Source organism: Branchiostoma floridae, chromosome 2 (genome assembly GCF_000003815.2).
Source record: "Branchiostoma floridae strain S238N-H82 chromosome 2, Bfl_VNyyK, whole genome shotgun sequence".
Taxonomy (NCBI): domain Eukaryota; kingdom Metazoa; phylum Chordata; class Leptocardii; order Amphioxiformes; family Branchiostomatidae; genus Branchiostoma; species Branchiostoma floridae.
In genome coordinates, this window is record NC_049980.1 from 20134426 (window position 1) to 20150635 (window position 16210).

The 16210-nt window shown below is 42.1% G+C and overlaps 3 protein-coding genes and 1 non-coding gene across 6 annotated transcripts in view; 1 reads left to right on the forward strand and 3 right to left on the reverse strand.

The window, feature by feature from the left end:
• Positions 1 to 440: 440 nt before the first annotated feature.
• On the reverse strand, positions 441 to 5338 carry LOC118410008 (peroxisomal leader peptide-processing protease-like). 2 transcript variants are annotated; one of them, XM_035811455.1, is made up of 3 exons: positions 5258 to 5338; positions 1461 to 2327; positions 441 to 1347 (listed from the first exon to the last, which is right to left on the reverse strand). In XM_035811455.1, the coding sequence occupies exons 2-3, from the start codon at positions 2300 to 2302 to the stop codon at positions 480 to 482; spliced, it is 1710 nt and encodes a 569-aa protein (XP_035667348.1). In that variant the 5' UTR covers positions 2303 to 2327; positions 5258 to 5338; the 3' UTR covers positions 441 to 479. The 2 variants fall into 2 exon arrangements, with proteins under 2 accessions (XP_035667348.1, XP_035667347.1); XM_035811454.1 differs by having other exon boundaries at positions 5213 to 5313.
• Positions 5339 to 5992: 654 nt separating this feature from the next.
• LOC118410275 (galactosylceramide sulfotransferase-like) lies at positions 5993 to 11273 on the reverse strand. 2 transcript variants are annotated; one of them, XM_035811835.1, is made up of 7 exons: positions 10728 to 11273; positions 9664 to 9773; positions 9356 to 9423; positions 8871 to 8988; positions 8131 to 8248; positions 7678 to 7814; positions 5993 to 7371 (listed from the first exon to the last, which is right to left on the reverse strand). In XM_035811835.1, the coding sequence occupies exons 3-7, from the start codon at positions 9381 to 9383 to the stop codon at positions 6303 to 6305; spliced, it is 1470 nt and encodes a 489-aa protein (XP_035667728.1). In that variant the 5' UTR covers positions 9384 to 9423; positions 9664 to 9773; positions 10728 to 11273; the 3' UTR covers positions 5993 to 6302. The 2 variants fall into 2 exon arrangements, with proteins under 2 accessions (XP_035667728.1, XP_035667727.1); XM_035811834.1 differs by lacking the exon at positions 9356 to 9423 and having other exon boundaries at positions 5995 to 7371; positions 10728 to 11272.
• On the reverse strand, positions 7511 to 7614 carry Trnai-uau. Its single transcript has 2 exons — positions 7577 to 7614; positions 7511 to 7546 (listed from the first exon to the last, which is right to left on the reverse strand). It is a non-coding gene; the product is annotated as a tRNA-Ile (tRNA).
• Positions 11274 to 12970: 1697 nt separating the features above from the next.
• Positions 12971 to 16210, forward strand: part of LOC118409764 (cilia- and flagella-associated protein 53-like) — a 5992-nt gene continuing 2752 nt past the window's right edge. The window contains exons 1-6 of the mRNA XM_035811056.1: positions 12971 to 13300; positions 13742 to 13971; positions 14351 to 14524; positions 14834 to 14967; positions 15294 to 15463; positions 15761 to 15979. Coding sequence (XP_035666949.1) covers positions 13232 to 13300; positions 13742 to 13971; positions 14351 to 14524; positions 14834 to 14967; positions 15294 to 15463; positions 15761 to 15979 — 996 coding nt within the window. The 5' untranslated portion in view covers positions 12971 to 13231. The remainder of the gene's footprint in view (positions 13301 to 13741; positions 13972 to 14350; positions 14525 to 14833; positions 14968 to 15293; positions 15464 to 15760; positions 15980 to 16210) is intronic.

Consider the following 16210-nt stretch of genomic DNA (forward strand, 5'->3'; position numbering starts at 1 on the left):
TTTTTATTTTGTGCCGTTTGACATAAAAAAAATCTGGAGCCTAGCCTCTGCTTGGAGAGTGAGTCATAAAGAAAATGCTACAAAATACAAAGCCTGATAAAAACGCCTAAAAAACGTCAAATAAAAAGCAGCCGGGGCCTAATCTCTGCTTGGAGAGTAACAATATGGCACATCTTGTCTTTATCAGCAAAATTAACAAATAAAGTAATGATTACTAGTCCATAGCACCATTTTAGTTGGGGTATCACATTTTGCAACTTTGCAACAGTAGATAGCTTGAATGCAAAGTATAAAAGGTAGAGAAATGTATACGAATTTCAAAAGTACACGCACATCTTATTAGCTAAGGTAAAATGAATCATTTCTTTTATTTATAATATACAAAATGTAACAACATCTTTTTTGTACTGCATATACAGAAAAAAATTTTTTTTAGAATTGAAAATTCTACTGCAACCTATGACAGTCCTGTAGACATTTCATATCTTACTTTGCAGTAATGGTTTTGGTTCTTGGAGTTTCCATACATCTTGCAAGTAATGATTGTTACTATCAAACTCAGACAAACAACCAGCATCTTTTGTCTGTACAAATCTATCCATTGCTTTTGCAAAGGTTGTTGACGGAATGATGAAATTCAGGTGTGGATAACACGCTTTGAGTTGTACATCCTTTGCATTGCTTACTACAATCCCCATCAGTTGTCCCTGTTGGTTAAAAAGGGCACCCCCACTAACCCCAGCATGCACTGCACATGTGGACTGGAGCATGATGGGATTGCCTTGCCAGGAAACCACATTGGATAGCACTCCAGCTGTCACTGTTGGTTTCATATGTTGATTCTGACCAAAAAGGGCATAACCAACCGCAAAACACTGTTCTCCTTGGTCGTACCTTCTTGTCTCTCTCACAGGGACAAGTTTTACCCTTGGGTTAGGGAACTCCACTACTGCTAAATCATAAACTGACTCCGAGGGAGTGGCATATACAACATTTCCTGTCACCCTGACTTTTTGTGCATGACACATTACAACTTTCACTTTAGAGGAGGACCCTATGACATGCCGGCATGTCAAAAGATAGACTTTAGATTCATCCACATGCACAACAACCCCCGACCCCCAGATTTCCCCTGCTTCTATCATCACTATAGACTTCTCCACTTGTGACAGAGCCGGATGTGGTGGTTCTTGGATGCTGTGTATGACTGCGGCAGCTGGGATGAGAGGCCAGGGCACAAGGTGAGCTAAGGAGTCCAGCACAGCATGGAACGAGCAGACTAGGGACAGCCCTATCCACTCGTTGGCCTTCCAACAGAGAGGTGCAGCTACCAGACCAAGCAACATCCTGTAAATGGGTTTTATATTACAGTAAATTTGTAAGTTATTACTGTAACGTTAAATGTTTTGCCAGTAAAATGAATAAACAAACAAACAGACAAATGAAATATAAAAGCTTACCATTTTCCATCCCTATCAACAGTGAGCAGTGGGCCACCCTCAGTTCCAGGCAGACATCTTGCATCTGTGAGAATCAGCGCCCCACCCTTCCCCGCAGTGTTGCACACGATCCCCTTTGCCAAGCTATTCATGAACACAGATGGACAGAGAACACCAAAGGGCGTTCCAACTGCCATGACAGGTGAACCTATCTGAGCCTGTTCTACTCCAACAACAGCTGAACTTTCAGCACCTTTTTCTGATTCTTTGAGTTTTAAAAGTGCGAACCAAGACAAGGAGACTTCAGCCATCCAGTCGGTCTTGACACAGGACTGGACTGCCTCAATCTGGTGTGAAGGGTCTCTGCGGCTATCGGCTGGATTATTGGGAGGTTCATCAAAGTGCCAATTGTCGTACTTTGGCATCAGCTTCCTCACAGCATCGTCAAAGTCAATACACCTCCAGAGCAGCAGCAACTCTGCTGAACACTTTTTCTCTGGTGGTGAATCCAACTCAGATGCTAGCTTTCCTCCAGCTGTAGTGGCTGCTGGAATTGGCTGCTGAATGGGTTGCAGGAATCTGTCACTAGCTTCAGGTTGGCCCTTTTCTGACCTAGGCCTGACTATCACTTCAATATTAAATCTGTCTGTATCTTGAGGTTTGTACCAGCCTTGTCGCCTTACTTGATGAGAGGTGAACTCATCAGGTAGGTAGGGACTGAAGGCTACACCATGAGACAGGACCAGCCCTCTCTGTCTGTCCACAATTACACCACTACAGCTGTGTCCTGTGACTTCACCATGGTTGCCAGATGACTTGCTGCTTTCACCACTGACACTCACGATACAGGCTTCTTGCAACATGGTTCTTCAAGGCTTTTGGTCACGGCTGAAAAAAACAACATGGATTACTGCTTTAGCCTGTTTGCACCTTGTCTCTACCAGACGTCTTTGGGTTGCTGCAAAAATACTTATTGGCCAAATAGGTAGAAAACGTTGCCCGATAAGAGGAGCTAAGGAGATGACAGCCTGGCATATGCAGAGTTACCGTCAGTGTTACATTGATAATCAACTCAGTTCAGCTGGTTCATCTGGCAAAAAATAGGTCTAGCATTTTTCAGTAACACATGGAATCTGACAGAGACCATAGTTATCAATTTGTCCGTAATGTCACAACCGCCCCTCCCCTTTACCGACAGCATGCATGGAGACAAACCTGCAAGTTGCAACTACAGCTATACAGTGTTGATATGGTCCACAAATGGCCTTTAAAAAATGCACTTTTGTCGTGTATATTTATAGTATATTTGGTAGTCATGGAAAGGAAAATTTCCACGATAGGAACAAATCACCATGGCCAATTACTCCTAGACTGCTTGGACAATAACTTCCTATACCAACATGTAAACGAACCTACACGTTTCCGGCTAAGCCAGAAACCATCCTTGTTGGACCTGATCCTTTCCAATGAGCAAGACTTAGTTGGGGATATACAGTACACACCCGGCCTGGGTAAGGGAGATCATTGCTGTTTGAATTTCTGCATCCAAGCAGATGTGAGGAGTGAGGACCAGACAACAGGTAGAAGGAACTACAACAAGGGTCAATATGCTAAGGCTAAAGATGCTCTACATGATATAGACTGGGAAGAAGAAATGGGTCACCTGGATATTCATGAGGCTTGGGAAGTGTTTGCTGGAAAAATGGATGCAATAATTGAGGATTGCATACCTTTTTCTAAGCCCACCCTCAGAACAGACAGGCTTTACATGAACAAACGTGCCATGAAGGCAAGGGTTAAGAAGAGAAAAACATGGGCCAAGTTTAGGAGAACAGGAAAAACAAGGGACTATGTAGCATACACAAAGGAAAGAAACAAACTTCGCAGTTTAACAAGGGAACTTTGTAGAACTTTTGAGCTGCGGATGGTTAAGGACATCAAGGAGAACCCTAAGGCCTTTTGGCGTTATGTCTCAACAAGACTTCACACCAGGGAGAAAGTAGGAAGTTTGGTAAAGGAGGGAGGTCAGGTAGCAGAAACTGATGGGGAAAAGGCAGAGGTTCTGAATGACTTTTTCGCAAGTGTATTCACGGAAGAGGACCTGTCAAACATTCCTACCATAAACAACCTACATGACACCCAGTATTGGAAGGTTTAGAGATCACTGAGGAAGTAGTCCTCAAGAAATTGGCCGAGCTTAACCCAGCAAAATCTGCAGGCCCCGATAACTTGCATCCACGGTTTCTCAAGGAACTGGCTCATGACCTTGCTACGCCTCTCACAATTCTTTTTAAGAAATCCATTGCATCTTCTGAGTTACCTGAAGGGTGGAAACAGGCGCATGTTACACCCATTCACAAGAAGGGCAGTAAATCATCTCCGGGGAACTACAGACCTGTAAGTCTCACATCCGTAGTAGGAAAAATGCTAGAATCCATCATTAGGGACAAAGTTGTAGAACACATGTCTTCTCACAACTATTTCACTGACGCCCAACACGGGTTTGTTCCTGGACGTTCATGTATGACTCAATTGTTAGTGACCATGGAACAGTGGACAAAACTACTACAGGCAGGAGATCCAGTAGATGTCATCTATCTGGATTTTCGTAAAGCATTTGATACAGTACCTCATACACGGTTACTACAGAAACTGGAGAGATATGGGGTGGTGGGTGACTTACGAAACTGGATTGGAAACTTCTTGTCCCAGAGGAAACAACGGGTGGTAGTTAATGGTGAATTCTCATCTTGGAAAGAGGTCAAAAGCGGGATTCCACAGGGAAGTGTCCTTGGACCCATATTGTTTGTGATATATATCAATGATCTACCAGAGGCAATATCTAGTGAAGTAAAAATCTTCGCTGATGACAGCAAGATTTTTCGACCAGTCAAACACAAAAGAGATCAGGAGGCATTGCAACAGGATCTAGTGGCGGTAGATCAGTGGTCACAGCACTGGCAGCTACGTTTCAACGTGAGCAAGTGCAAGGTTCTACACCTGGGGAGGACAAATCAGAAAATCACATACACTCTTGGTGGACAGAATATAGAGGAAACCGTGGAAGAGAAGGACTTAGGTGTATCTATAGACAACAATCTCGCATTCCACATGCACACTGCAAAAGCAGCGAACAAGGGTAACATGATGCTGGGACTCATAAATAGAGCCTTTTACAACATTGATGAACAAACAATCCCGATTCTTTTCAAAACGATGGTGAGACCCCATTTAGAATACGGTAATATTATTTGGGGGCCACACTTCTCCTTGGACAAACAGAGGCTAGAGAGAGTTCAGCGCAGAGCAACCAAAATGGTGCCTGCTCTCAAGGACATTCCTTACAAGGACAGGTTAAAAAAGCTGAGGCTACCATCCCTGGAGTACCGGCGTAGGAGAGGAGATATGATTCAAGTTTTTAAGATTATGACTGGGAAAGAGAGACTACAGTCAGATCTGTTTTTCGTGGAAGCTAAGGGTTCTTCAACTAGAGGCCATAGTTACAAGTTGAAGATCCCACTTGCAAAAACTAGAATCAGGGGGCATGTCTTCAGTTCGAGGGTCGTAAAGGACTGGAACTCTTTACCAGAAAGGATAGTCATGAGCGAGTCAGTGAACCAGTTTAAATCCAACTTGGATCGACACTGGGAACACCTGTGGTACGTCCATGAGGGATGCGTCTAGAGCAGTCCACTACAGGCAGAGGCCTTTCTTGACTGAAGATGGTATCCAGGTATCCAGGTATCCAGGTCATGTTAAGTGTGGCGCTTTACCTGTTAAAGCCGCAAACAATGACCTTGAAACACGCACTGACTGACCTAGCGTCCACCTTTGGAAGTCAGCTGGCGTCGTAAAGGTCATTCACCGCTAGGCTGCCGACCCCACAGGGGTGACGCAACCATTAGCGCCTGCGCCTAGAGCCCATGGTCAAATAAAACAAGGCTTTAAACCATTGAAAAGCCTTTCTTGGTTGGATTTTATGTGAAATCTGGGCATTTTGAGAGTGGCTGCAGTAGGAAAGACCCTACACTTGTAGAATTAGTTGTAAAAAATGACCTTTCTCCATCGCGGGGGTTACCGCACCCCCCTGAAATAGTGGTATCGTCGCCAGAATACTGTTTTCAGCCAAATGGGCCAATCCAAGGGCTCTAATCAGGGGGGTGTATCAAAAGATTAGCCGTATAGAAATTCTTGCAAATGAATTTGCTGAGACTGGACATAGTAGACTATCATTTGAAGGTAAGTTTGTATGGCTTGAACTTTTTGCTCTTGAGATAATTGCATATTTGTTTCCTCAACTCTCCCATTGGAACGCATGTATTTAATACTGGGGGAAATTCTAATGGCATCGTCTCCCCCACAGCGGCAGCAACGGAACGATGGTGATTTTGGCAACGGCACAAGAGGGGTGCAATCACTTCACTCCACTTTATTCTGGATTGTTGCACTTTACAATGTGATTTTGTCCCATGATGTGTGAAGAGGAGGTAGAAAAGGCAATTGATTTTTTTTTTTTTTTGCATTAGTAGCGTGAATGATACTGGTGACTGGACTAGCAGAGCTAGAGCAAAAGTAAGTGAAGTCAACAAATTTGATACCAAACCCAGTGGTATTTGTTTATTAATCAGGCACCGGCTATTTGTACAGTAACGTTAATACTGATAATGAACACAAGCTTGATAAGAAGCATAATAATAATAATGATAATGATAACGATAATGATGATAAAGAGTCTGTCTACTTTCACTGAAAACTGTTCCATGGTGCATTAGCCCAGAAGAATACTTTACTTAAACTATTGTTTAAATACAAGTTGCTGTCATATGATACAATTGGAACGATAAATACATTATTCACTATATTCTAACAGGGCAATTTGGGCCTAACCCAGCGAGCTTCAACATCAGCTTTCGTATCCCAATAGGTGTCAGTAACCAAGGGTTCCTGCCTAGCTTTCAACTCCTTGTCATACGCTTTCTGTGGCTTATACAAGTTTTTACAAAACTCCATGTCTACGGAAAATGTTGAATACCATTTCGTTTCGTTAAACGTCAGCACTGCACTGTGGTCAAGTGCCACACAGTACTTCGTCACTTTTCCATTGACTGTCTTAAAGTGCTCAACTTCGTCTTTAAAATTTGAACCCTGCTGTTCGATCTTTTCCCACAAGGTGGCGTTGAAATGCTCAAACAGGGCGTAGTCCACTTTGCTCATCTCTCGGTGCATTCGCACCTCATCACTAGAAATCTCCGCTCGTCGGTAGTCGTACGATTCGGCATTTTTCGTCAGATATAGTATATCCGTTATGTCCCAACACATAATTCTCCTCAACAGTACCAACGATTCGTCGAGATGTTCCAATATCATGATCAGATTAAAGTCCTTTTTGATAGTTTGGACAAAAATTTGAATCTCGTCGTCGCTAGGTTGCACAGGAGACGACTTGTACCCGAACTCAAAAGACATGAAATTTCTTAGAGTAACCGGAGAGTCTACGCCGTCTAACTGCTTTGCGTATTGGTCAATATTCTCTAGAAAGTAAGCCACTGGGTTATCCGACTTTATGGACAAGCGGCTATCTAAAGAACACCAATTGAAGACCGATTTTAGTATGTTTATAGGATGGCGCAAAATGGCTAGGTAGTAACTGTCTTTCGGCATGATTTGGCCGATCAAGTCTCTGTTATAGACTGTGTGGTGGGTGAGGATGTTGAAGGCGTTGTTCTTGAGTGGGATGTAGAAGTCCTCGTTAAGTTGAGCCGGCCAGCCCAGGGAAGGTGTTCTGCGGGGCAGGACGAAGGTGAGGTTGTGCTCGTAGCCATAGCGGAGAAAGATGCCCATGGCGGTGGTGGATCCGGCCTTGTGGACTTTGATGAAGACAAAGTTGTTCTTACGTTCACAATCTTCTCCTTCTCCTCCTTCAATCGCTACCCTGTCAAACAGATGCGCACACTGACATAAATTTTCTTCTTTTATCAGTTATACACATACGTAATTAATAGTTGTCTGTATACGTACGACGGTCAAGTTCTAGATTTATAGCAGTTGTTAAAAGTCGTCGTAAAAAATCTTGCTCCTGGTGGGGTTCGAACCCACGCCCTTCGCATTGCTCACGCTTAAGAGCGTCTATACTGCTGTATAAGTACGACGCGCTAACCGATTGCGCCACAGGAGCTAGCAATGCCTTACACCTGCCCCTCCCTTCAATCAAAAATAAATAGAATTGTTAAGTTCTCACTCGTTTTGCCCACGTTCGTCCGACTCTTCCTGTGACACCTGTTCGTCCTCTGCCATAAATTTCTCCGGTTCTTCCTGATTATCATCGTCGACGTCATCGTCTTCTTCACTCTTGAAGAACTCATCATCATTGTCCGACTTGACAATACAAAAAATACTAACAGTTAGACATTGACACAAGGTGTCCCACATTTGGCAGTAAGGGTTCAGATGGTGTTTGCACTTATGTGACTTACTATGACCTAAGTATTTATCATCCGTCATGTGGGATGGTTTGACCTAGAAGTTGTCGGGAAAATATGAATTTTATATGTAACTGCAGTTAATTTATTACGGCACCATAGAGATGCAACTCTTGACTCATCATTATTTTAACACGATACCTTGATCACATTGTCTGTAACTGACTGTTGGATCAAGACCGTTGACTTCAGTAGGTCAAATGCGTACGTACCTTTTCGTTTTGCCCTTGATCTGGCATTTTGTCATTCTCAGGGTGTATGTTCTGTTGGTTTGGGTTTATCTTCTGTGCATGTGGTGCAAGGGGTCCCGCGCCTTGCACAATGTGGGTACTGTTGGAAAAGGTTTGACACAGAAGCCGAACAAATGTATTATGATAGTTTAAGAAGCCATATTTGAGATTAGTCTTTGAAACCATGTATACTGCATTACGACCTCTTTGTATCTATAGCCCGATAGGGCATGAATGTGCAATGAAGGCTATTACTATTATTATATTTGTACCTATCAAAGAAGTGTAATGTAAGCACACACATCATTTAATGGACTTTCTCCTTCAATTAGATTCTTTTTAATTATCTCAGCCCATTTTGATGAATATTGATAGAACAGCTAGGCTAGTGATCGAGCCTTACTCGATCATGAGGTTTTAGGACCATATACAATAGAGAAATATGGTGTCATCAGATCATAGGGGTGTTAGAACATAACGGCGTAACTCCAAAGAGCAACGTAAATAGTAACGATAAGGCGTTGACACATTCGTCTTAAGAAATGTAAGATTTCTTTCTGCCGTAGGGCATAGCGATTTAGTGACAGAACCGACGCTGGAGTTTGCGACAACGTTTTCCGTCACAAGATAGCCTTGTCGTGTTATTGTACTAAGAACGCTCTCAATTTGCTGTAGTACACTCGTCGTACGACGAACATGACTGGCCATGGCAGGGCGCTTACCTTGAACTGGGGTTCCTCTTCATCACATGTGAAGTGATAACCCAGTTGATCGCGGACAGAAACACCAGCCACAGCAAGGCAATCAGCATGATACGCAAACGTGACCTCCTCATCGTTCCTGTCACACACATGTATACAACATCAGAGTGGGTTTCACGTAGTGTGTGTCTGTCAGGTATTACGTTTCAATATTTAGTTCGTGCAGATAATAGTAGTAGGTTAGCGCAACACTCCATGACTTAGGGGGATATTATGGTGGTGCACTATGTTACTGTTACATATCATCATTGTTATTATAGTTGTTGATGTTATTTTGTCCTTTGTTCGTACTATCCCGTGTCCTTTTCTTTGCCTAAAGGCAAATGATTAAAAAAAAACGTTTGTAAAAATGAAACCTTTAGGCCGCCGGACCTGTTAATGGGTGAGTGAATGTGTACAGTGTTGCATAAAAACATGCTGGTGGTATCATGATGGTAACATCGTACCTGGCGAGTAACTGTCTTCATCTTGCATGTTCAATCTTTGTCAGTTGGTATGACAGTTAACTGCGTTCCTGGTACGATGGTATATGATAATTATATTTTTTTATTCAGCATGTATATATAGATATTCAAAGCTGTATAGACTCGTAGGGTCCCCGAAATTGAGCCCTACCATTTACAGTGTAGTATAGTATCTTGATGAGTTGATTGAGACATTTTTAAAACGACTGATTGGGATATTTTGAAATGTCCACTTTTCGACTAATAATGTGTATATATATACATTGTATATACATAATCATGTGCCTTACCGAATGGATGTGTGTGCAGCCGAGGTAAAGTGACAGCAGGAAGGTTGGCCCTCACAGCCTGTGGCAGCTGGACCATAGAGACTGAAGGTTTGTCCTCTTTCAGGGTAGGTCTAGAAAATACCATGGGTAGATGGCGAAGCCGTGTCAGATAGTGTAGGTCGAACCTTTCGGTCCGCGCCATGATTGGTAGATCCGGTTAGCCTGGTAACCATACCATCGTGAGGCCCATCATTCCCTACAGTGCTGGAAGTGTTGGCCTCCAACCCAGTTTATTAGCCGGATAATTTTTAAGATATTTAGAAAGTCTGACTGGAAAGATAGGCCGTCAGAAATAGGCCTTTGCTTAGTAGGATATGACCCAGCAAAAGTCAAAACACCCCTCAGTCGGAATGGTTACCATGTTGGGATCCGGTTTACACACATACAATGGTGTACTGCAGACTACTATCAGGAACACGCACCTTTGACATTTGAAAAAGGATCCGATGTCACATCTTGATTTCTCGTTCCTCATCGATTGGTACTTATTCACTTGTGTATAATTACAATCTCACAGACAGCACGCAATTAGAAGTTGTCCCGCCCCATTCGCTACGATCATGAAATCTATCTTTTATATTAAAATAGAAATTAAGTCCCCAAAAGCATACATTGTATTCCGTAGCAATAGTTCTTATTCCGCTTGATTGTTGCCATCGTTATGATTTGCACTGTCTGTGTACTTTTTCGAGATACGTACTACTACATGTTGCATTGTAATGAGCCCTCGGGCAAGACCTTGCGAATAAAACTACTCGGTCAGTATATAACTTACAATACACGTTTACGTATACCCCAAATTACGATCATTTGGTAACTAAATCCATGAGCAAGTGAAAACCATGCTGAGCGCTAATCTTGAAGTTACCGGATGATTAACGATCACTGTAAGGTTGGGTCGTTTAACGCCCGACATATTTGTTGTTGACAAAACATTCTTCCCTAAGTTATGCAGTCGAATTCGAAGATAACATACAATTTAAATTGCACCAAACGAGGTAATGAGGCAAGAGAAACAAATGTACCTAGAAAACATGTACAAACTCCTTTGGTGAACCGTTCACTTGTTAGGAGTCTTCTTCAGACCCAGGAGCTTTCATCAGACAGCAGCCCTTTGTCTGGCTTACTTGACGTGTGAGCCATGACCTGTAATATGGAGGGATCGCTCACTGGAAAGACCAGTTGTTGAAAAACGCCTCAGGTAGAACTGGATTCAGTTAAATGCCTATCGAAGCGGTATCACATTAGTATTCAAACAGATGTATGGTCCAGGTCAGTGTTTTACAGGCGTTCTTGCTACATTCTGTCTAGTGTAAAGCAGTTAGCCGAACCTTGCATCTGCTTAGAGACATATGTAATACCCGCATGTGTCAACCGTGGAACGAAAGCTTTGGTGACCTTGTAAGAATTGCCGAAACATATACATGTATAACCATTGGCAGATTGACTGAACTGCTGTGACCTTAAAACAACCAAGAACTGAGAAAGTTTAATTGACTGCAACTGCAATGTTTGAACAACATGATGTCTAACTTTACATCTCCTCTTCGTAAATAGGGCACTTAAATCATATCTACATAACTAGAGTTCGGCGACCTCATACCTCCATGAATATTTAGAGCTTTTGTTTATTTCATGCAAATGACTTAACATTAACATGATTTATGCATGGTGTTGTTCATCATTGAATAACGTACAGTACACGTCACAAGTAAAATTCCCAATTCAGATCATTAATCATTAAGTTGTTTTGCAATTTTTGCATAATTTATGCAAATAAGTTCCTCATATGCATATTTGATATCTGCATATGTTCCACCGATTATAATTAACAAGTGTTACATTTATCGAAGTCTAGTTATTGCAAACAATGGAATTATACAATTTCCTCATTAATTATGTAGATTAAGTCCTCATTTGCATAAAATGCATATCATTATGAACATCTTTGCCCAAGCTACCTGCATACCTAAAATGCAGGCAATCCGTCGTTCCTTTCTGCAGTTATCCTCTTTGGAGTGTCTTGACAAAAACGCTCCTGCAGTTCTACAATTGAATGTTAGGGGACTGAAACTTGCCCCACTTTGTCATGACGCTAAAAGCTATCTACCACCTAAATGTCACGACCATATCACGTCCGGGACAAGAGATACATTGAAAAAACTGCTATGATAGATTATTCTCATTAATTATGCAAATGTACTCCTATTTTGCATAATTAGTATTTTATCTTGTACAACATTGTCTAAGGTACCTGCATATCAAAAATCATAAAAATCCATTGTTCCCTTCTGGAGTTATCGTCTTCAGAAGTTTTTGACAAAAATGCCCCTGCTATCCTAAACCCGGACGCTAGGGGGCCCAAACTTATGTCATTTCTTCCTGAGCACAAGAGCTATCTAACACCCCAAAATCGTGACCATAGCATGCTCAGAACACCGAGATAGCAAACCCGGAAGTTGCGCTGCAGTACCAAGGGAAGCCGCTAGGGGGCCCAAAATCTAATCATTTCCAGCTTTCATCACACACTACCAACACACCAAGTATGAAACCAAGTCACCCTGGGGTTCTTGAGTTATCTTGTTTACAAACACACAGACACACAGACAGACAGACAGACAAACGCTGGGTAAAATATAACCTCCATGACATTTCATGGAGGTAACAAGTTATTACATGTATCACGTGAGAATCGCATCGAGCACACAAACATATCGTAGCCTTCTCATAACCATTATCAGACAGAACAGGGCAGGCGTTTCTCAGTCGAGAATTGTTGAATTGACACAAAAGTTTGAGATCAATCGGTCACTATGGGTAAATTAATCTCATGAGCTTACGTTAATTATTCTAAATCTACAGCCAACCGGTAGTCAAAATAAATATTTCATTGCACGTTAGCGTTACCATATGTTAGTGAATTTTATCTTCGAATACTCAAGTAGAATAAAATATTACCCTGCGTTTAGTACAAATACAAGGCACATCATGGCCCAGTTTTGTGTGATGTGATGTTATCAGTTGTGTTGAAGTAGCAAAGACGACCCCTAGCGACTGATGGCTACTCTGAACAATACGTTACCAGAGGTGTATAAAGTCTCAAAGATACAACTGGTAGGTTTCTTGGAGCTCTGCATCATCTACATATGTGAAAAAAATAACTTGCATATGAGATGTCAAACTCTAATTCTCATGCACTCCGCTGATCAGCTGCAAGGGGCAGATCGCTAGTGCGGAACTGTAAATAGACCGCGGTTGCTAGGTAATGTGACGTCACGGAACAACAGTGTACTTGAGTCCACACAACGCGAAACGCGGTGTTGGTCAGGCACGTACTCGGCTGCTGTTGCGTTGTATCTACGTCTTCCTATACGGTAGTTCTTGGGAAACTCTTCCTGTCAGTGTGGTGTACAGATCTTAAACGTCCACGGGATAGAATTCGGACCGTTGCTAAAGCGTTTACTAAGCTGAGGAGTTTTCGAATTCGGAGAAATCAGTGCATCACCGAGGGGACACATCAGCAGCCGCCATGTTGGCCACACAAAAACAACGGAAATGTCGGGAATTCACCGGCCCGACACCACATTCGGTGGCAATCGTGAGTACTTATGGTTTCTATATTATTTGTAGATGTTGCTTGCATGTTAGTGTGCAGTTTTTACAACATACTTACAAGGCAGCTCACTCACAAAGACCCAGTGTGACTGAAATTTCAGACACTTCGCTGCGAGCATTTGGTATAAAAAGAAACACAGATTCATGATCAGGGCTGGAAATACAATTTTTACACCAGGTAAAATTTACCTGGTTCAACTAGTCTTGGTCAAAATGGAAACTGTCAGGACACAGTTCTTTTTTCATCTTACAGGTGGTATTGATGATTTGAATGCTGTAAAACTAAAGGTTTCAGTACTAGTACAGAAATGAGAAATACCTGCACAGCTTCAAGCAACATTACCTGCATATCCATATAGGTAGTACTTCACACCGTGAGATTAACCTATCACACGCTAACTCGACACTCTTGCCTGCCTCACAGAAAGCCAAGATGCCAAGCAAACGGCCCGCGGAGCACCTGATCCTGGAGCGGCGGAGACAGGAAGACCTGCGGGACGAGGCTATCGCCATCACCAACTACAACAAGATGTGTGACCTGAAGAACGACTGGGAGAGGATCACAGACAAGCGCATCCAGAAGAACACAGTCACACGTAGGGTACAGGGACTGTTACAGCAGGAGAAGTTCAGCCTGGAAGACAGGCGGCAAAAGTAAGGATTACTAAGCGTTTTGTTTTATCAGAGGTTTATGTAGGCAAAACCTGCTCAATTTTTCATTGATTGATGGATTGACACTACATGTACATGGCTCATTTGAAGATGTTGTCATTTTTATGATATGTCTAACAAATTTTTAACAATAGATATATTATCTGTTTTTGAAATTGCAATATTGTAGTTTAGTTTTGTAGTTTGATTTAATATAGCGGTCAGAACAATTTGGTTATTTACCAGCTCTGCAAAGCCTGAACTCCGCCCAACACCCTGGTCAACTTGGCCAACACTCAACTTGGCCAACGTTAGGATTCGGGTAAGGATGTAAGGCTGAGTTCGTCTTTTGAGCCTGTTACTTACTCAACATCATCTCCAGGTTGAGGAATCTTCTAGAGGAAGAGGAAAAGCAGTACCTACAACAGATGGAAGCCCAGGAGGAGACAACCCTGGAGCGACAGGCCAAGATGCGTGAGCGAGCCAAGTTTCTAAAGGAGAAGAGAGAGATGGAGAGACAGCGTCTGGTCGAAGAGAAACTGGATCAACAATGGAGGTACAAAGTTGTCAAAGAGCTGCTCATTGGCATGATTTAATCATTTTTCATTATTATTCAAAATAACTCAATTTCAAGTCAACGTCAATCTTGTTATTTAGCTCTCTCAATAATATGTTTACTTTCACATAGTTTCAGAAACTTACAATGTCAAAATTTCTTTGCATACGTTTTTTACGTTCACTATTTGGCAACTTAAAAGAAGAGAAACAAGCGACTCAACTTTTACAAAACATGTTCTTAAACTGAACATAACTTTCGCAACATGGTCCCAAATGCAGCTGTTAACTTCAAGCTTGTATTCTACAGGGAACAGTGTGAGGAGCTGAGGTCCAACCTGAGCCGCCGCCATCTTGACGAGGTGTGTACGGAACGTCAGGAGCAGCTGAGGGTGAAAGAGCACATCAAACAGCAAAGGGAGGAGGAAGAGAGAATGTATGCAGGTAAGGTACAACAGCCACTGACTTAATAAAGAGAGAGAATGCATCAAAATAACCTAAGAACAACAGACAACAGGTACTACTGCCTTAAAAAGATACACCCCAATAACGAGGTACAATGTCATGTAATAATAAAAATGTTCCCTAAATTCTTTTGCTAGCTCTTTGGGAGGTGTTTGTTGCGTCAATGATAAGTACTGTACAGCATTTCTACAATTTTCTTTTCTAAAAATTGTTATGGATTATTAAAGTGAAATAATCAGTGTAATGATATCATAGTCACAAAGTGGCACTATATGACTGACTTTTATCCATGTCTGTTTTCACAGAGTTGTACGAGAAAGACCGTCTGGCTAAGTCAGTGCGAGAGGAGGAGGAAGCCAAGGCCCAGATGGAGAGGAACAGGGAGATGTTGGAGACCCTGAACCTGCAGAAGGCAGCACTGGAGGTGCAGAAACAGGCAGCTGCTGACCTCAAGAAGGAGGAAGCACAACTACTGGTATGTTGTTACTTTTGGTTTGAATTTTTTTAAATTACCGCTTTTCTTATATATTTATGTTAATATCTGGTGGTTTCTGGGACTAATTCCTTGCTTTAAGGTATGCAAATCGTAGACGTTTGACACTTTTCATTAATCTTCAAATAGAATAGATTGTTGCACAAAAACTATGCTTCTCTTTATGTCTTTGATCATTGCCACTTATTTATTGAAGTGTAGACCTAGATTTTAAAATGCAATGATCCAACCTGGTGTTTTGATGTCTCCTGACCAGTTGACTATCAATTCCTTACACAGAGAGAAGAGAAAGAACTGAGGAAGATTGAAGAGCAGCGGGCAGCAGAGGAAAAAGTCCGCAAACAGCAGGAGATGAGGTCAGACCTGGACCGCTCCATCCGCATCAAGATGAAGAAACAGGCCAAGGAAGTCCAGGAGGAGCTGGCTCTGGACATGAAAATACTGGAACAGCTGCTGCAAGAGTCCAGAAATGAGGCCATGGAGAGCATCCAAAGGAAGGTAGGGTATCGGAAAAGATTTTAATTTGTGAAATTGAAGTTCTTTTTCACAGCCACCTGCCAATATTTTGGCAACTTACCAGCTGCCTTCATCAGGGCAAAATGAAGCCTATGAATCGAATGAGTATGATAAAGATTTACTTGTGGTTTTGAAAAAATACTTTAATTTGAAAGTACTTAACAATTTTATAAATTTTATTTAAACAAAAGCTATATGTGTTTGTTACCTATG

Coding starts and splice junctions, on each gene's coding strand:
- LOC118410008 (XM_035811455.1), bottom strand. CDS start 2,302: ATGTTGCAAGAAGCCTGTATCGTGAGTGTCAGTGGTGAAAGCAGCAAG. Junction 1,348..1,460: donor GTTGATAGGGATGGAAAATG/GTAAGCTTTTAT, acceptor ACCCATTTACAG/GATGTTGCTTGGTCTGGTAG.
- LOC118410275 (XM_035811834.1), bottom strand. Junction 8,249..8,870: donor AAGAGGAACCCCAGTTCAAG/GTAAGCGCCCTG, acceptor CTTTTCCAACAG/TACCCACATTGTGCAAGGCG. Junction 7,815..8,130: donor ATCAAGGGCAAAACGAAAAG/GTACGTACGCAT, acceptor TGTATTGTCAAG/TCGGACAATGATGATGAGTT.